Here is a 21,796-nt window from a genome sequence, read left to right as displayed (position 1 = left end):
ACCTTTTTTTTCTCAAGTGTACATGTATATCTATACTAATATAAAAAAAGGAAAAATATAAAACTATAAAACTAATTTAACATTTTTTTATTTTATTGATTGTTAATAAATGTATAGTTATAAAAATGCATACATTCAATATCTTTTGATATGTTTATTAATTAGTTGCTTATTAGCATGCATACTGGCTGTTTATTAGTACTTATAAAGTATATATTATTGCATTATTGTGCAATAAATATATTCTAGATCCCTTCATGTGTTTCCTAGTCTAATGTGATAACACCACTTTTGTCCTCAAAGTTATGTTAGAAGCAGGAAAAATGGGCAAGTATGAGGATTTGAGCGAGTTTGACAAGGGTCAGATTGTGATGGCCAGACTGGTGGGTCAGAACATCTCCAAAACTGCAGCTCTTGTTGGGTGTTCCCGGTCTGCAGTGGTCAGTATCTATCAAAAGTGGTCCAAGAAAGGAATAGTAGTGAACCGTCGACAGGATCATGGGCAGCCAAGGATCAATGATGCACATATGGGGAGCGAATGCTGACCCATGTGGTCAAAGAAGTAGAAGATGGCATGGTCTGATGAATCATGTTTTCTTTTACATCACATGGATGGCCGGGTGAGTGTGCGTTGCTTTCCTGGGGAATACATAGCAGCAGGATGCAGTATGGAAATCGGCAGAGGCAGTGTGATGCTTTTGGCAATGATGTAATGCTCCACTCTCAAGTTAGCGCAGCTGAACATGTCTACTGCTTCCTCTCACGTGACTTTCCCTTATTCAATTACCCCCTTCAAACTCATGTGCAGATCCACATTTTTTTTTTTTTTTTTTACAACGGACCATAATTTCGGAGGCAGTACGTAAACGTGATTGACACAACATGAGGTTGTATTCATTTTTGTTTAATGTGTGAAAATCTCGACCTCATAAAAATGACCTCACATGGAGTCAATCACGTTTAGGCACTGCCTCCGAAACTTTCGTCCGCCATTAAAAAAAAAATTCTCGATTTTCTGCGTTTTTTGCATCCGTAACAAGCATTTTAATAGGAAAGGATGATGAATACATAAAAATAAAAAAAAGACCTTTAGCCTCACAATTTTCCATGATATAACACCTCTAACAGCTAATTTCCGTTCCCCTTACATAGGGCATGGACCAGTTCATGAATTCCCAAACCACAGACATAGCCATTTAAAATGTAATGAGGAATTACTGCTACAAAAGAGTCATTGAGCCTTTAATCCAATAATATAAATCGTGCTCTCACATGGACTAAAAGCATAATCATGTTAAACATCTTGTGTGATCAAATGTCAATGTGATGAAAATCTTGTTTCTTGAACTGGGAGCTCTGCAGACCATTTAAAGCTCAAGTTCCTGTGGTTTAGTCTCCTCGCCCTGCCAGAAACTGCGTATAATTACGTTTGCGAAGGATCTCACTGTTTTTCAACAAATCATAGTTACGGGCCCTTCCACTCTTGGCATAAGCCTATTTACACAAAAATCCGGTGGCTCTGGTTAATGGGTTACACAAAGATTTGTTAATTACCAAGATCAACATCATGCCAAATTGTTCAACAAATACAACAAAGTGCCACTTGTATGCAACGCGCTTCATTACGCACATATCACATTATAGCAAGCGCCATTGCAACACAAGCTCAAGGCTGAAACCTGAGGCCTTCACAAGAAAAATTACAGTTACAGCCTTTGAGCAACACGTGAGTCAAAGGCGTGGGTGAGTAATCTTGGACCATGTGGATTTTGCAAATCAAATATGTATAATTTCTCTCTGCTGGTGACTCAAAACTTGTTTGCAGCTGCCAGAATGCATAAAAAGTGGCATTTATGAGACATCCGTAATGCAAGTCATTTTTATTGGAAAACCGAAGCTCCCTCCACCACTCATAAGTCAAAACATTAGTCCAAATAAAAAGGTAAATACCATAAATTATGATGTAACAAACTGGATATGGGGTGAAAGCACAATATGAGTAAACATTAGATGAAAGAGTCCTAAAACATAATTCAGATTCGAGCTGAGCTGAGCTGAGGGAAACTTGAAATATGACATCACATACAGCTGAATTAGAGTTGAGTGTGATGATTTAGTGGGAAATGAACTCCCAACACTTTATATTTGAGGATTAATATGGTGCATCCATGTAAATCTGTCCTTATAGACTTATCAAACTGACAATAAAATGAAAACAAAACAAAAATTATTCAGATGCACAGATGTTGCAAACGTGTAGCAATTGAGGTCCTTGCTCAAGTTTTATGAGTGAACATCTCAATTGGCAAAACAGCCAATAGCGCTGTAAACTATAGAAGTCAGTTTTGCTACTTAAAATGGCTTTATTAGAAAATAACATATGTGACCCACATTGGTGTTAAAATCACTAGTGTTGTAGAATATATGTAAATGCACTCTCACATTCTTTGAGGACTCTGCCTTGACAGATCAGTGAGCTCTCAGGTACCTTTTTTCTGTTAAAATCTTCAGAAAGGTCAGAGAAGATATTTCAGGGCTTGCCTTCAAAGTAAACCGTAAAACAGAGACAGCATTCCAACAAGAACACATGGTTATTTCAGGTTCACAGGAAACAATATGCTCAACTCAACTCCAAGCGCAACATGAATATTTGAAGTTCATCTGCAACACATTAGAATACTGAAGTTACACACTGGCATGTAATCTTGGCTTAGAGAATGAATGATTGATTCTTTCCAAATAGAAAATCTAAAAAACAACAACAACAAAAAAAAACAGAAAAAATATGGTCTACGCTGGGGTATTCACCATATTAAATGGCCCAAAAATGACAATTCTGTCATCACTCACTCACCCCATGTCGCTTCAAAGACATTTTAAGAACTGTTCTGTTGATTCCCGTCAAAGCAATTGCAATGAATGTACATTAGAGTTTAAAAAAGCAACATTGTAATTTGTAGTTGTCTTCTTATGCCATTTGGCAACTTTGCACGAGAAAACACCGAAATGAAAGTCATTCATAGAAAATCTGCCTCTACAGCGAGCTGTTAAGTACTGCAACTGGACTGCAGAATCGGCGAATCATACCAATTCAAAAACATTATTCAAAAAACTAGCTTGACCAACTAAAATGAGATTCTGTTTGTTGAACAAAGCTATCATGCAGCACAGAAGTCACTCGACACTTTTGCATCTTGTATAACAGTACATGGGAATAAAAAATGTCTAATGTTTTACAGAAGTCTGTCAGTCATACAGGTTTTGAATGACATAAGGGTTAGTAAATGATGACAGATGTTTAGTTTTGGTTGAATTATTCCTTGAAGTTTTTTTCCCCGATTATAGCCTGATTATAATTTTACGGAAATGTCTTTGTGGGGAGAAAAGAAAAAAAAAGCCACAAAAAAAAAAAAAAAAAGTCTGCCTCTGCATGACCGATTTGTGAAATCAGTGAGAGCCCAAAAGGTATGCGAGCCATACAGATAAATCCCAGAAGCCTGCAAAAAGAGGGCTGAGGAAGGGAGGTGACCCTAATTCAGAATGAGATTATGTCAGAGGATATAATTAAACGCTGACACCATTGGGTGTCAAAAAAAACAACAACAACAGCAATAATGACATGAATAAACAGCAGCAGTGAATTGGAGGAAGTGCGGTGATGTCATGCAAAGAGGGAAGGGGTCTGCTGAGCTAAATTACAACAGCCATGTGACGGACCACCCAGAGGCCCTGCTATGAAATGGGCTGACTGATATTACCAATACTTTATTTGTGATTATGAGTAATACTTGCCAGTGGATTGGTAAATGAAAACAAAAAAGTGACAAAAACTAATCCAGTGACTCGAATATAGACAATCATAAATAAACAATATAGTAATAAATGATTTTTTTTTTGGTAGGGATTCTTTTTAAAAAGTACCAAATTTTGTGAGAGCACACCTGGTTTTTACCGGTTCAACCAAACAGCTTTATATAATTAAAGCTGTGGGAAAAGGAGGTATACCACAATATATAAAAGACACAAAACAATCTAACAAAAGTGCAACGAAACATGCATAATCAAGGTCTCAAAAACAAAAAAACAGAAGGGTCTCGCACTTTAAATAAAAATAGTGTGGTGGTTTATAAACAAGGTTAATCGCTGCTTAATATGCGTTCAATCTCCTCCAGTCTCTTCAAGGCAGCTGCCCTTTTCTTTTCTATATCTTTAATCTCTTTTGTGGATTTGCTCTTAGTCCGCTTGTCAGTTTGGCCTGCGTCCAGCTTCTTTGATTGGCCATGGCCCTGGCTGTTGATGCTTTCTTTGGGGGAGGATTTCCTCAAATTCTTCTCTTTCCTGGCCCCCTCCCCTGCTCCTGAGGCAACTCCCTGCCCTTCCTCCTCCTCCTGTTTGTCCTGTTGTTGTTGCTCTTGATGCTTGGCCGATTCACTACCACCCTCTGTTGGTGCAATAGTCTGTCCGGTAGTGCTCATATCAGCCATTTTGTTGCGTACGATGGCGAGGTGCCGTCGGATGTACTCTTCCTGCGGGGCCATAGCGAGTGTCTCCACCAGACAGTGCTCGGCTCGCTGGAGCTCCCGTTCTTCAAAGTACACCACGCAGAGGTTATGCTTGGCCTGCACGTTGCTGGGGTCCATGTTCAAGATGCGTTCGAAACAGGCCTTGGCACCAGGCGTATCCTTGCGGTGGTTCATGAGGATGTCTCCCTTGAGGATCAGGCCTTTGACGTGCTCCGGGTGGTACCGCAGCAGCTCCTCAAGCACCGGGAGAGCATCCAGTTCCCGTTGTGACTGAGAGTAGAGCAGGGCCAAGTTAAACAAAGCGCTACGGAAGCCGGGTTGCAGCCGAATGGCCTCCCGCATCCAACGCTCTGCCTCTTCGTTCACGTTAGCGTCCATTGCCAGCATTCCCAGGTTGAAGTAGCCATTAGCATCATCCGGCTCTTCTTTCACGTAGGTGAGAAAGCGACGGTTTGCCTCTGGGCGAAATTTTGCCTCGCCTGTCAACGAAGAACGTTAGAGATGCAACTATTACAATTAAATTAAAAAATAAACAAGTGATTAGTCAAATTGCTAAACAACTAAGGATAATACAGACTGTCCTCATTTAATGATGTTGATCCATCCCATGTAAGTCTCCTTTTTTTAAGTGGACCACCAAAGTTATTCATACCATATTGTAAAAATATGTCGACACAATGAAATTCAATGTGGGAAAGGATGTTTTGCAAGGATGTTAATTTTGGTATTGTAATAAAGCAAACTAAACCAAAAAACAAATGGTAAGAGAGTACTGTCCCCAGATGCCCTTGGTGCTATAAATCTGTTGAGCAACTGAAGTAAAATAAATGAAAATATGGAATATCCGAGAATGTAGATTATTTAGATGAAGTTAACTCACATGAATTAGTTTTATGCTTTATGTCTTTGTTTTGATTAAAGTGTCCAAAACCCCGACATGGCTATATCTAGTATTTTGGCTCGGTTATTTGGCTTTGTAACAAAGTCTACGTTGTTCACCATCCTATGTTGCAATGATGAGGTCAGAATGAGGGTAAGGAGGGTCGGACAGCTTTTTAACACCCGCTTGAAGAGTGTTCAGAAGAACTACTGTAGGAAAAAAATGGGGAAACCATGGAAAGCAGGTTAAATTTAAAACAAACTTGTTTTTATTTGAAAACCAATACAGATGGGCACAATTACAAAACTGAATGAAAAAAATAACAGTTTTGTAAAGCAGGCCTGTAAATTGATCGCAAAATGCTTCCTCAGTCACATGATTAAACAGTCTGTACAACAGGCCTAAAACCATGTGCAAATAGAGCCGTTGTATTCATAGTATTTACATTGCGGCAGCGTAGGTGTGCTAATCTCAGCTAATGCCTCACTTGCACTGCAAGAATCCATCAGTCTTTCCTGCTATTCAAAGCTAATAGTGAAAAAATGGCATAAAACTCAAAGTTAGGCTCAATGAGTCACAATTTAAATGTATTGCTTTTGGATCAAACGCTTACATTCTTAGACATGAGAACATGACCCGAATTAGGTGAGAGGTTGCTGCCTTACCTTGAGGTGGCACGCAAAGAATCCATAGGTTAACAATTTGGCTTACGCTCCTGACGTCTAACCTCATGTGACTCTAACATTAAAGGTTCTCTATGTAAGATTTTGACTCTACTAAAGCATAAAAATACCATAATATGTTTGCAGATATCTAAGAAACATTCTATGTTAACAAACTAGTTTATCTGAAAAACAATGCTGCAGTCAGTTATTATCCTTTGAACATGTGTGTTCAGGGCCAGAATGTCTGTCTTTGTTTTGGTTTGTGAAACCCGCCCACTGCTAGCTTTTTCACTTGTATTTTGGCCTCCCGGGTTGCCAGTTGGCAGAAAACACAGCATGCTTAATTTCATTAATCATCAAATGCACTCGTTCTTGTTTGTCGTCAATCTGGAAACCTGCGTATGTGTCAAGTCTGAGGAGGAGCAGCCAGGTAAAAAAAATCCTCTCCAATATTTTCAATTTGGACCGCAATATCTAGTTCAACCACTCTCTGTGTCAATCCTACATACAGCAACTTTGACTAGCAAACTGAGTTTACTGAATACCTCACTGTTTCTTGTAAAAGACGCAATGTTTTAAGATCAGGTCAGAAAAATCTAATTAGGGAGTTTATTTTGTAACATTATTTCACTAGAACCTAGTGAGCTACATGAGCAGGTGGTACTGGATTTTAAGACATAAATGGCACACCGCAAATAGTAGGTCTCATAGCCAAATTTGAAGGCATCATAGCATCCATATTTCATGAAGGCGACCAAAGACTTCAAGATAGTGGAAGTGAGAATATAATGTAGACTTTAAAACTTAATGTGTTATAAAGGGTATCAACTGTGAGTTGAGTGCCTGCGTGCCATGCAAAATTGCTCCTCTTATAGAGCGTTTCAAATTGCTTAAGATGTTTTATGATATAAGGATGCTTATTAGGCAGCAGCCTATGTAGGCAGCTCACTAGGTTTTGTGACAGAGCAAACTTCATTGCTTGTTTCGAATTGCCATAGCCCACACACCTGACTCTTGCATTAGAAGCGCTGAGTTGAAGAGTGCCAGTCTGTGCCGTGGATTCAGGTCCAATGCACGATTAAAGTTTCTCAAAGCCTCTGAGGAGTCCTTCATCTCAATATTGACAATTGCCAGATTGTACCACAGGTCTGCATTGGTATGGTCCAGCTCCAGTGCTCGTAGGTAGGCGTCCTTCGCCTCACTGGGCTTGTTCATTTTCAGCAGAAGCTCCCCTCTGAGTTTTGAGAGAAAAAGACATTTTTGGAATACCTCTCGCAGGACATCTCAGAAATCTAACACACATGTACAACAAGAAAGATCAGTTTCTTTAAGAGATATTTTCTTAGCAAATAGTTTGAGTAATAGAAAGGTATTCAGTTTTTTTTTCTTTGGTTTGCCTTGTACACTTTTCATAGTGTGGATGAGAGTCCTGACATTCACAAGAACCAAGGCATTCCAGTAAATCCACTTTCAATAGCTTATCTGATCAAAATTTCATTAACAGGATGAGACATGCAGAGAGAAATCACAAAGTGTGAAGGCCATGCAAATTTTCACTTCATGCAAAATATAACAAAATCAGGGAACACCCCAATACTCTCTTACTATGGTATGTGACTTCAGCGCATATCTATGAGAAATGTTTTCTTACGGATAGCAAAAAAGGTGTTAAATTGCAAGACACGGCGGTTTAATTCTTTTCAACAATTGTATTTCTTGAATATCATCCAGTGTATACATGGTGCTACAAAAAACAACACCCTCAATAACCTCAAATCCAAAATATTGTCTGAACTACAACTCATTCGGTTTCATTTGGCCATGTCAGCAAGCATGCAAGTACACAAACACATTTTTGACCCTGTCAGCATGAATGGAGACTTGCCGACTGATGTAGGCTTGCTTGAAGTCCGGTCTCATGCTGATGGCCTGCCTATAGAGTTGGTCGGCTTCCTCCAGACGGGAATCATTCGCCCGAATTAGGTTTGCCAGGTTAATGTAGACATTCAGATGGTTGGGGGCCACACGGGTTGCATACTTCTTCCCTGGAATGATCTGCCAATATTTTTTAGGAAGGTCAGCCAAGGTTGTAACCATTTACATATACATACATTTGACTCTAAGTATAACAATAATATGTTCAGTATGGGTTTTCTATACATTCCAACATGAAATATAGGCCCATGTGAAATTAAAGGCCATAAGTTCAGTTTTGAAAAAGTCAAGCAGAACATATGAAACAGCAATTTTTAAATAGCCAAGATGTTGTAGGTACATCACAGTCATGAACCACGGTTTGCTACTTGCTATTTGCGTATTGAGGAGCATTAACATTCTAGAGATCATTTGATTGGACTAAAATTAGTGTAGTACAGCATGAGTCATCATTATATTTGGTCTATTTTTCCAATATAAAACACTGTACAATTTAAATGAACATATTACTGTTAATAAATTTGGGTTCAGTGTTTTTTTGGGGGAAAGAAATACATTTATTTAACAAGGATGCTTTAACTTGATCAAAAGTTACAATAAATACATTTCTTTTTTTTCTTTTCTTTTTTTACATAAATGATCTTATTTTTAACTTTCAATACCATAACCATACTGGCATATTGATGAATGCTGATACACGCATACTAAAACCCACAAACTATTTCTTATTCAGTTTAGACAGTTTTTTTTATTACTTTATGGGCTTTTATTTATATATAAAAGAGAAAGGGGGAACAAGATCGTGGACCTTTTAACAGTCCCTGTGAGCCATAAAATTTTATTACCTTTAAAATTACAGATGAATTTGTTTGGTTTTGTAACATTCAGGCAGTGAAAGTTTATCTTGAGATAAGCTAGGTCATTGTCTTGGGCCGTACAACACTATGGCAGTGCAAAATTAAAATTATTGCATTTGGCTCAGGAGAATGCAGTAGGAGCGGAGAACAGGAAAGGAGGTAACAAGTTTTCTTGTGATGGACAGCAAATCATATCTGAACTGGATATCTAGTAATAAACAGAAGACTGTTTAGAAGATCGTTATAGTTGGGAGATGGAAGTATTTCATTGTTTACATCAGCGTTTGTTGGCAACCTAAATATAAGAGGGAAAAAAATTCTCACATGGGAATTTCATACCTGTGGCATAAGGGATTTTGCAATTAGATATGCCTCCTCTGCCTCTCTGGACCGGTTTAGGTTTTTGTAGGTTCTCCCAACATTCATGTGGGCCCCAATGTCATCTTAGAGGATGAAATGTTTAGTATAGAGTCATAAATCAAGAAAATGGCACAGACTAAACCTCGAAGACAGTAGATAGTGGAATGTGAATTATATGGCTTGAGTGCAACAAATAATAACGGTTACATGCAGCTGACCAGTTTAATACACAGTTGGGATGAGAACCGGCGGGAAAGACCGGGAAGAGGAAAAGCACCTCCTGTGAAAGTACTCCCTTTACAACCTTTTACAGCCATGTGGCCCACGTAACCTCAAACAACACAGAGCTAACAAACAGTGTCGGTAGGTTTCGATGTGTAAAACTGATAACGCTACCAGCATTTTCTAAGAAATGCATGGCCACACTCAAGCAGTATAGAGTTTTTTGTTATGAAAAGCAAACTGACTGTATAGATAGCCTTCACAGGATTTCTTCATTTATTAATGGGCTTACAGAGTTAAACTGGGAAAAACACATCTTGGGTGGTGGATCTCTCAAGTCACATTAGCCCAATAAACCAACATAACTTAAACAATAAAAGTCAACAGTCTAATGGCTTTGGCAGCCGCAATGGTCTTTCTCATATGTAGCCTGACAGAAGTGCAGAAAAGCCAACACAAAACCTAAATCCTCACCTTATCACATCAAATCCTAAAATTCATATATTCTTAAGACACTTAAGTGCGAAAATAGTTTTAAACTGCAATGTTTTCATACAGTCCCAAGAAATACTACTTGTTAGCTTATACACAATTTGAAATTGTCTTTAACCTCATGCCTCCAAACTTATAATAATAAGGCAGAATTTCCCACACCTCCCTAAACCAACATATCCAATGAGTTTTGTTTAAAATAAACTCCATTTTAACTTTGTCTGCCAAAATTTTCTAAAGTACTGATGGAAATATTACATATGCAAGTCTTTTTGTATTTTGTGTTTGTGGAAAACAATGTGGTGCAAAATCATTCCCAGAGACGCACTATCATTTATCATTAGCACATCTGCCGTAATGACTCCATAAATCCACATAAGGTCCACACAAATTAAGATTGGCCTCATTTACTTCCTTGATGTTGTTATTGTGAATGATTCATTGTTGCTAAAATTTGTTTTGTATAATCTTTGATTAAAATGTAACAACTCGCTGTTCTTCTGAAACAGTTTTCCCTTTTGCTGATGCTACACGGCTAGTGGATAATATAAACTAATAGCCAAAAGGCTAATTAAAGGGGTCATATGATGTTGCTAAAAATAAACTTATTTTGTGCATTTGGTGTAATGAAATGGGTTTATACGAAACACACAGCATCTTCACAACATGGCGGCCGCGGTGGGAGCAACAATAAAGTTACGCCTTCTTTCTTTGCAAGAACATTTGGGCGGTGTTATGCAAAACCTCCTACAGTGTGACGTAGAAATGTGGGGCCATGTTTAAACGAGCCGTTTTTGGAGGGTGTGGAGAAGTCTTAACTTTTATAAAGATTTTCTCTTTAGGTTTGAGACTTTAGTCTTTGCAACTTTAGGGATCTTATCCATTCACGAACAGCTTGTAACACTCCAAAGAGAAAGGAAAACATGAAACACATCTTATGACCCCTTTAAGCATTCAGTCTGGCTCCATTATCAGAATGCACTGCCCACTCCAATAAATTCCCAGTGGGAATCCCCATTCTACATTTTTCCCTCATTGAAAAACCTGTTTCCTGCACAATTACGGATGCAATTTACTTTAAAGATGCTAGGGTAAACTTCAAAAGATAATCTGGGAAATGAGTCAATTACCTGGTTGCACTCGTGTGGCCTGAAGGAAGTATCTCAACGCTCTTTCATAACTATTTTGATTCTCCAAAGCATGTCCGACATTGTTCCAGAGTTTGGCATTGTTCCTGTTTACCTGGAGGAAAATGATTTTGAAATGTTTCAGGCCAGGCTGACATAACAAATAATATTTTCCAGACATCATTTCATTGTACTCTAGTTTACTCTAGTCTGGATTCACCCTTTGATATAAAGCAGCGAGCTGGATTTATTCAAAGTAATGATCTCAAAATACAAGCATACAATATGTATGAGCCTGTGGCCAGATGTGGATCTATAAATCAATAATGTGTCCTTGGATGTGTTCGTACTTTCAGTGCAGATGTAAAAAGCGTGTATTCTGACTCCCAATCCCAGTTTCTGTTGAAAGTCTTCACAGCGTGTGTTGTTAGAAGAACTCCCGTGAGCAACCAAGACGTTTTCTTTAGGCCTCTGGATAATGTCACAAAAACAGGGAATGAGTCTCTGAGCAAGTCATTTAAATGGAATAAAGTATTTGTTTAGACGATGTTTACCCTCTTTGGGACAGGAGTTTAAATCCATGGGCTACCAAAACACAAAATCCCATACTGGGCACGTACAGGACCCTTTCGGCTACAACAAAGCCCACAGGGAAAAACAGGTTGGAGGCAGGGATAAAAGGAAGTACGATCAACGACAGTGCCTTAAGGGAGCAAAAAAAAACGAGAAATCATTCAAATATTTGTACTAAATGTATAGCTCCATCCTAGAATGAAAATGTGTGGTTCTTTGACAATGGTAATAAAATAAAAAAAATAAGCACAATATACATACATATTTCATTATTATTTCACAAGAGTGAATAAACGCATTGCTCATATCTTAGATGCCTTCTGGAGACATTTATCATAGGCTATTTACACAACTTTCTTTTGATCTTCAGCAATAACACAGTAAATTACATGGGATGTTTGAGCTCATGACCAGGGGTCTGTACCAAGGAGAATGTATCGTAATAAAGAAATAATGGAGGGTAAAAAGGAGAAATATATTTTCTTTCATCTGTGGAACACGTAAGGAGAGATTCTGAAAGATGTGCTGGTTCCTCTTTATTATTGCTTTTTGGTCACTCAGACTGAAGCTCTCAAGCTTTAAAAAGTACAGTAAAAATGACTACAGTATGTAATATATTCCAACTCTCCTTATGTCACATGACAGTTTTGTATGAGGAATGGGCTACAATTTAATTTGTTGTTCATAGATGAATTTACTGAGAATAGCTATTATGAATGTCAACATTTTTGATAATGCTAAAACTATACATTTAGGACTGTTTCTCACACAAAGATATCACATGGCTCCAGGAGACTTGGAACAAGTCACATTGAGCAGTTTTAAGATTTTTTTTGTAAACATTTATTGTAATTGCACAGAAAAAACAAGCAGCATGTTATTCAAAGAAAGTAAGTCTGGAAATAAGTCAGGATTGAAACAATGCTTCTCTTTGTGAACATACATTAAATGGGTAGTTCAGCCAAAAATATTTTGTCATCATTTACTCATGTTGTTTCAAACAAGTTTGATATTGTTTTCTTTTGTTGAACACAATTTTGAAATAAATAAATGTATGTATGTATGTATGTATGTATGTATGTATATATATATATATATATATATATATATATATATATAATTTTTTTTTTTCAATTTTGTTGTATGGAAAAAACTACGAAAGTCAATGGCTATAAGCAACTGTTTGGTTACCAACATTCTTCAAATGTATTTACTTGATTTTATCTTGTCTTTTGTGTTCAACAGAAGAAATAAATTTCAGTTTGCAACAACATAAGGGTGAGTAAATGATAACTTTAATTTGAGGGTGTACATTTAGTGTACAGCTTTAGTCTCTTCATGCAAGCTAAGATTTTTTTTTTTTAAGCTAATATCAAATGTTTCTCAAGACTTTCAAGCCTCCAAGCTCTTGACCCCCTACGCCAGGGCCGGAGCCTGGCGTAGGTTTGTTCCAACTCTGCTCCAACACACATACCATGTAATTTTCAAACAGGCCAGGAGGACTTGATTAGTTGGATCAGGTATACGTTTAATTAGGGTTGAATCCAAACCCTGCATGGCTCTGGCTCTCCAGAGTTTGACACCCCTGCCTTATGTGAAAGTGCAAATCATTGCCCATTCACTGAAGAAATTACCTGTTTTTTTTTCCTAGCTCTTTGAAATCTAATGCAAGAAAGTAGAAACGCCAGTCTCTTTGGCAATCCAATCAGGGATTTGTCTTAAGTGGCAACCCTGAGTGGGCACAAAAACGGCCAACCAACTGTAAACCAAGAAATTCCATACGCAAAAAATATTGGATTTAAATGTTATCATTGTTTGCTCCAGACAAGCTTGTGCAGGTCTGAATGCTAATCGCTCTGGTTTCATAAAGCTTTGTCTGAAACCAAGACCATGAGTTTGATTAATCTGTAACTTAACCCAATTATACATGCTTGACCTGTAGGAGAAGTGCAGGAAAACTACCAAGCCACATAACCACGATGGTCCGAGATAATTTCTCTGAGTGGTGGCAATGTATGATTGATTCAACACAAATGCGAACATGTCACTGCAGTGATCCTCAAACATGGTACTTTTCATCAAAACCACAAGCAAACACGCCTGTCTTGCACAATGCATGCCAGGCCACAAGATGTAAGATTGGGATTATAGGTTTTATTTAAGAAAAGCACCTTATGACAAGGTGATGGATCAGGATTTTTTGAAACGCTGAACCCCTGCAAGGGCACAGCCCTTGGACACCCTGTTTTGAAGAACAAACTAATTTTGTTTTGTCTAGCTACGGCTAATCTCACTCTTTTATGGGCAAGAGTCCCTTTTCAAAATCCCACTCATATTTACGAGTTTATCATCAAGTAAACCACAGGGGTGCCTTATAGAGGTTTTTTTTTTTTTTTTTTTTTTTTTTTTTAAATCGAGCAATCCCAAAAAAACGGGGGCATTCATCTCATATTGTGCGGTCCTGAAAGCGAATCGCAGAAATTGGTTTTGGCAGCAGCTTCAGAGTGAGTCAAGAACCAAAACTGTCATGCGTTGCTTACGCAGTGGTGGATTTAACAGGGCCGAAAGCAGCAGTATGGGGAGCATCATATTTATCCAATTTGCTTGACACTTTAGAGACCAAAATCAATCTTGATGAAAGAAGTTTCTGCACAAACAAACGCTTTGTCTGTGGTTATCATAAGCTGTGCACTGCATGCTGTTTGGTTGCTTTGGAACATGCAACACACAAAAAAAAACCTTCAGAGACAAATTAGCCAAACTTTCACACCAAAGTGTTTCCTGTTTGTTAAAAGTGAATGTCAAGGGGCTTCACACAGGGAATCATTAAAATAACTAATTGTGGCCAAATAAAACAGATTCAGAGGAATATCCTCGTGCAACCTGTTCTCGGTCTCCTAACGAAGCAGACCAGTGCAACATGTTAATGCCCAAGCCCTCCTCCTTCATCTGTGCACACTGTCCATTAATAATGATTTGTGGCCCCCTGCTCTCCAAGAGCGGCCTCTGCCAACAGAGTGAGGAAGTTCACCAAACTCTGTTGACAGCGCGTGGAGACGCAGATGAAGAATTCACACCACTGTTACACAACAAACGAGTGGAGATATGAACACACAAGATAAACGGACTTCAACTGTGACATTGCGAACTCTTGCGAGCGTGGAATCGGCCAGTGGTCGATCATATGTAGACATCAGAGCTGCAGTACAGACAACATTGGACCATGGATATGAAATAGCGTGAACAAAAATTAGGTGTACATTTAGACTTCAACACAATGATTAATACCTTGCCTAAAAATGTCCCATTTTGGGTAGTAATTACCATCTGTTTATAATGAAAGGTTGTGACGCACATGCATTTCTAGAAATTAAGTGTTTTCTTTAACTTCCTTGAAGTTAAAACAGCCAATCGCCTCTTTGGCTTTTTGTTCCCACAAGATTGTGCACAAGCTGGACCAGCCTGAAAATACATGTCTTTACAGTGATTTGAGTTTAAATTAGAACCTGACCGTTATGTTTTTTTAAGGGGGGATACCAGTATTAGGGAGTAAAAAACAAACAAACAAAAAATTTGATATCAGCCAGTATTCATTCTGTATAAGCTATATTAAAGTAAAGTATGGTCTAAAGTTTGGAAGTTTTTCATTAACTCAAATGTGGTGATCAAACATAGGCCTATGTAATGGTGGCAGGGTATTTAACAATTTAACACACATCATTCAAATGGAGTCTGAGATCAGTGCACTTAACAGTAAAGTTCACTTTTTATAACGAACACAAACAGAACTATATATATATATATATATATATATATATATATAATAAACAAGGTAATTATGTAGGGCACGCAAGCTACTGCCAAACCAACAAGGGCAGGTATATGCATTAAGCACAGCTTTTCCAAATGTAAACTAAAATTAATAAATAATTAATATTCAAATAGCTTTTTTTGCAGTTTAATATTCACAGACACTAGTTTATATATCACAATTTGATGTGTACTTTGTTGAAAGTGTACCAACCTATTTTTTATTTATTCATCAAAAATATGACAAATTCCATGAACTAATTATAGAAGTAAATTCTGTTTTTAATCACTGGATCGCACGATTCTGTCCATATTTTCATCATCACGGAAATCACAGGGCCCTACTAAAGTAGCAAACGATGGAAAGCTCATTGTGAAAGTAAAAGACGGAGACATTGTTGTTTACTTAGCATTGAGTCTCTCCAATTAGGTGACAATGTTGCATTAAATCACCATTCAATAGACTCAAGCCACCACCACACTGCAGTCTATTGGACTGCAGATACTACCTTTTCAATCTGCTTTGTTACGGAGTCTAAAAAACTATGCTGACACTCTGTCTGCATTGCAACAAGATGCTACAAAGCTATGAGGCTGATGAAAAATGCCGCATCCAGTGTAGACAACATCACTGATTATAATGGGTAATGTATTCTGTTGCGATTGGTATATACACAAGCATCGACTGAGTGGCCGCAATCAGCTCCGGTCAAGTAACATCTGTTCCACCACCATCACACTCAACACTGGCGTACCACAGGGCTGTGTGCTGAGCCCATTCCTCTACTCCCTCTACACCCACAACTGCAAGCCTGTGCATGGATCTAATTCCGTCATCAAGTTTGCAGAAGACACCACGGTGTTTGGCCTCATCAGAGACAATGATGAGACTGCCTACAGGGAGAAGGTACAGCATGGTGTGCTGACATCAACCTGCTCCTTAAAACCAGTGAGACAAAGGAGCTTATTGTGGACTTCAGGAAGGAGAAAGGAAGTAGGCATGGTGCCATCCACATTAATGGAATGGTTGTTGAATGTATATCCAGCTTCATGTTCCTGGGAACCCACATCTCAGAGGACCTCTCCTGGACCACAAACACCTCCAGCCTGGTCAAGAAGGCTCACCAGCACCTCTTCTACCAGTGTGCGATCGAGAACATCCTGACCAGTTGTATCACAGTTCTGGTATGGGAACTGCTCAGTTTCTGACTGCAAGGCATTGCAGAAGGTGGTGAAAACCGGCCAACACATCACAGAGCCAACACTTTTTGCTACTGAGGACATTCAGAGAAAATGCAGTCCACGTCGAGCTTGCAACATTCTTAAGGACTCCTTTCACCCTGACCACAGACTGTTTGACCTCCTGCCCTCTGGGAGGCACTTCAGGAGCCTCCGGACAAGGACCAGCAGACTTAGGAACAGCTTTTTCCCTACAGCTGTCTCCTTGCTGAATTCTGCCCACCAACTATGACATTATGTCGATAGTACTGCCTTATCAGTTTATTTATTGTACATTTGTAAACATATTGTAGACACTGTATATTCTGTACCTTACATGTTCAATGACAATAAAGTTTAATCTAATCTCCAGTTTAAATAGCAAAAATTGTGTTGTCAGATTGTATTACTGACTTGATGTGACTAAAACGTAATCTTGACAAACAGCGTCTAAGATTAATTCACCAACCAAGAGCCAAATATAAGTAAAAACTCTCTTTGACAAAGAATGTAAAATGTGCATCAGTTGGGCAGAAACTTCAGGAACTGCAATATACTTGGTTTAAATGAAATAAGAGCAATAGTCCTTATTCGATTAAGTGATACAGTTGATTCAAATCTAAAACAAAACATTTCTAATTGAAAAACTTCCGTGACAAAAGTTTTTATAGGATGCCTTAAGTTTATTTTCTTCTAAGTACTCTGTGTTCTTCGAATCCCAGCTTGAGAAACTAACCTGATCCCGATCACAACCAACTCTCTCTCTCTCTCTCTCTCTCTCTCTCGCTCTCGCTCTCTCGCTCTCTCTCGCTCTCTCTCGCTCTCTCTCTCTCACACTTCACTTCCTGTAACATATACACTGTGCTATACTAATAAAGTCAAAAAATGCCAAAAATGTATCTAAGATGATAGTTTCTTCATTTTACAATAATAAAAATAATTATTTCGGCCAGTAAATCATCTCAGTTCACCGGCACTTGAAAATGTGGCAAAAAGTTAATCTGTTACCAGTTTTGGAAATTAAACCGTATAGAAGCTGTTCTGCCAGTTGGCAACATGGAAAATAGCTGTGCCAAGATGGCCTTGAAGTGGAGCAACTACAGGGAATTTAAGGTAATTTTCTCAAATCCTTTCATTAGCCTCATTTCCCTGAAGCAGATACATCTCAAATCTCCAGTTCTTTTATTTTCTTTTTATTTCAATTACATCACATTAGCTTACACTACACCATGAGGAATACTTAATTCAAGACTAAGTTCACTTGGATTCTGGAAAACAGCTCATGTGTAAAGTTTATGCTGTATGGATGAAAATCCTCCTAAATTGTATTTGGCAGATTTCAAATGAGACTGGGGATGATAGATTACTTTAAACTGTTTTTGAGTAAACAATTTCTCCTCTGTGTTTTCTTGTGCATTTAAATAGATAACTATAATAAAAAAAATTCACATCCAAGTCCCGGTTACAGAAATGCATTTCCACTAAATAAAATGTTCAAGAGTACATTTGAAGAACCCACTGAGATCTTAACTTTCCTTTAGTTTACATATAATCAGAATTTCAATAATCCCCACCAACTAACATACCATCATGACGATCTTTGCAGAGCTGTGGCCGTACCAAAGGCTGTGATAAGCCAGGAGGCTCAACATGGCGTAAAATGTTACAGTGGCGAGGTTGCGAGGGTCCATCAGGGACTCCACAAGAGGAATAGTGCCCATTGTCCAGTCACAACACAACTCAGAGGGGTTGAGTAGCAGCCAGGCATTTACTGGCAGGAGGTAGTTAAAGGTCAGCTGCCTGGTCGGGGTGGAGCTGACGGCAGCTGGATTATCAAACCTGATGATAGATGGAATAGAATTAATGAGTACTCCTCTCCATTAAGACATTCCACACTAAAAGACACTAAAGTTTTTATTGATAAGAGAAATAGAGATAAGCAGAGGCAGGTTTAATATTTCACTAAATCAATTAATCAATTAACTCAACATGTTTTGGATGTTTACTGGATATAAGTTCAACAATCAGCAGTAATATCTTCTTTAAAGAGCCATTTCTTTCAATATTTTATATTTTACTCTCAGGTCTTTAGAATGACTGCTTAAATGCTTGAATAAGTGCTTGTACTAGTGCGGTGTCTGTGAATTATTAACCAATATCGTAAATATAATATTTTCATTGGTCTAAATTCAATAGAACACATTGGTGCCTCATTGTGTTGAGATCTGAAATGCATATTTCAACATTCAACACCATTTAGCATTAAATTGAGGATTTTTCATTTCTAGATTATTTCCTGAATTTAAATTGAGTAAGCAAATGGGAAATATAAAATAAAATATAATTTGTTGAAAATTAAAAAAGTTAATCTTGGAAATGGGAAACTGCAACTCAGTAAACTTACGGTCATTGCGAATTAAATTCAATCTCACAATTCAAATTCACACCTATGAACTGAAAAGAAGCTCATTCTTGAATTCTGAATTGTGCCCAAGCCTGCAGCATATGCCCTTTGAGTACACATTTAATACATAAAACTACAAGGTATACATTACCTAGGAAGAGACAAAAAAAATCCTAAGTGCTGTAATTTACAGCATTTGTTTGTTGTTGTTTTAATTCAACCCATGACCATTTTTCTGCAATGCATCATGTTCCCTATGCATGAAACCACAAAGAGATCAAACAGATCCAAGCCACACTGAAAAACAGCCAAACTGAATTATCAGGTGCATCAGGCGGCTACAAAAAAAAAAAAAAAAGTCACCAAAACAACCATGGTGCCAAGTTGGCAAGACTGATCCGTTGAAGCAGGTCATTAACTCTGATTGAATCACAAGCAGTTCTTTGAATCACAAGCATGTAATGTTAATGGTGCATTAAACAGACACTTTTTTGGGGATAATGATTATGGACACCCATTAATAGGAAACAAGAGCATCCTGATTTAATAAAAAGCATTAACAGGTTTCAAATGAAAGTGCATTTATTCATTTGGCAGCACATATTCTAAGTACACATGCTGCCATTCAAGTAACAACATAAAAAATTGAAGTTTAGGGTTTTTACTTTAACCTCTTAAGAACCTGAGGCCTCATTTGAGGATGTTATATTTTTGTGGATTTCTCTGAGACTGTACATGCCACAGTTTTAAGTCTGGATGTACTGTACAGAGCACATTCAGGGCTTTACAATATTCTATGAAATCTTGTCAATTATTACTCCCATTATTACACTTCTTTTTTTCAATACATTTTTTTTTTTTTTTTTTACATTATTTGTAATGCTTTAATGTAAAGACATGAAGAACAAAAACTTTATTCTCAGGTCTTAAGAGGTAAAAAAAAAAAAAAAAAAAGGAAATTTAAGTGCAGAATATTGACACAGGCTTTCAGTCTTCACTATCAATTCCTTATACCTTTTAAGCTCGAAGCTAATATTTTCCAAAGATGAAATATTTCCGCTGTTTGAAATGCACATAAACTGAAGTTTATCGCTTGGCTTTCACCAAGGGGTCTGTTTTGGAGAAAGGTTTAAAGGGCGGGAGAGCCAACTGCAAGTATTAAAAATCCAATAAAAGCCTTTGCACAACCCTTCCATAAATCCAATGCATTGGAAGAAGAATGTTTTTGTTTTGGCTGGGACATTCCAACATTATCACAATATTCCAGAATACAGCACATACAGGGACAAAATATACTTAGAAAGTATGTTAATCCAGCGTATTATGTCTCTAGAGAGCCGTGTGATAACACTAATTCAGACGGTCGGAGACAGTCAGTGGATTATGTCTGGGGATTACCGATGGCTTCCGTGACGAATCCAAGAGGATTTCTTCATCTGATCCCAATCAACTTCCCCGGGGATGATAATCAGAAGGAGTATGTCTCGGCATTTCACACACAGCTCTTGGATTCACATAGATGACCGATTTGTTTAGAAGTGGCCAGAGTCAATCACTATCTATTCACTACTATAGGGGCAGTTCTAGATCAGATGATATATAGATCAAGTTTATTTCAGGCCCAGGCTGTTGATGTTTAGATAAGCATCATGACAGCTCTCATCATTTAAATAGATTATCATGCACTGCATGATCAACCATTTTCCCATTATATGATACCATGGTTGTGTTTACATTCATTGGTCACATCATTCCCCTTGGTGACTGATACTATTTTGGCTTGAGCTGAGAAACTAACCATTTCCTTTTTAAGACCAAATGTTCAGTAATAAATCAGTTTATTAAGGCAATATAGCCACTCAGGGATGTGAATTACACCATGCTTAATGTGACAAGTTTCCAGCAACAAGCCATTTGTCCATGCTGAATATAATGATGCGTGACATAGGGCTGCATGATTAATGAAAACGAAACCAAAATTGTGATATGGCTTAGCTAGACTAATTACTCAGAATTCGTGCTCTGCATTTAACCCATCCAAAGTGCACACACACACAGCAGTGAACACACACAAACCATGAACACACACCTGGAGCAGTGGGCAGCCATTTATGCTGTGGTGCCCGGGGAGCAGATGGGGGTTAAGTGCCTTGCTCAAAGGCACATAAGTCATGGTATTTCCGGCCCGAGACTCGAACCCACAACCCTAGGGTTAGGAGTCAAAGTCTCTAACCACTAGGCCACGCCTTCCCCAAAAACAAGTGTATGCATAATAATAATTATCATAATTACAATTATTTTGTAGCCATATTGATATATAATAAAAAAATTTCACAAATATTGCAGCAAGCACACCATTTTTTAAATTGCATTTTAAATAGTTAATTTTTTTGCACCAAATCTTGCAGCCCTCACAAGGCGTGACAATCACAGCCAAGATATCATAATGTGTAATAACATGTATGTGCAGCACCATTCAAAGGTTCGGGTTCATTATGATTTTTTTCTTTAAGGATGCTATAAATTGATCAAAAGAGACAGTAAAGACATTCATACCATCAAAGGATTTATATTTCAAATAAATGTTGATCTTTTGAACTTTCTATTGATCAAGACTTTATCATTGCTTTAAACTCTGCTAAGGCCCCACAGTTCATGATTCGTGAAATGATTCACAGATTAGTTGTTTAAAAATCATAGCGTAAAACATCCTATATATATCTTCTAATA

The 21,796-nt window shown here is 37.9% G+C and overlaps 1 protein-coding gene across 1 annotated transcript in view; it reads right to left on the bottom strand.

Moving 5' to 3' along the window:
• Positions 1-1,865: 1,865 nt before the first annotated feature.
• The window catches only part of LOC113043211 (transmembrane and TPR repeat-containing protein 3-like), a 29,369-nt gene continuing 9,438 nt past the window's right edge, over positions 1,866-21,796 (bottom strand). The window contains exons 7-14 of the mRNA XM_026202445.1: positions 18,249-18,501; positions 11,616-11,764; positions 11,412-11,532; positions 11,065-11,176; positions 9,200-9,303; positions 7,954-8,123; positions 7,076-7,302; positions 1,866-5,002 (exon numbers count right to left, since the gene is read on the bottom strand). Coding sequence (XP_026058230.1) covers positions 4,137-5,002; positions 7,076-7,302; positions 7,954-8,123; positions 9,200-9,303; positions 11,065-11,176; positions 11,412-11,532; positions 11,616-11,764; positions 18,249-18,501 — 2,002 coding nt within the window. The 3' untranslated portion in view covers positions 1,866-4,136. The remainder of the gene's footprint in view (positions 5,003-7,075; positions 7,303-7,953; positions 8,124-9,199; positions 9,304-11,064; positions 11,177-11,411; positions 11,533-11,615; positions 11,765-18,248; positions 18,502-21,796) is intronic.

Source organism: Carassius auratus, chromosome 25, assembly GCF_003368295.1.
Source record: "Carassius auratus strain Wakin chromosome 25, ASM336829v1, whole genome shotgun sequence".
NCBI lineage: Eukaryota > Metazoa > Chordata > Actinopteri > Cypriniformes > Cyprinidae > Carassius > Carassius auratus.
This window is presented reverse-complemented; position numbering and strand designations above follow the sequence as displayed.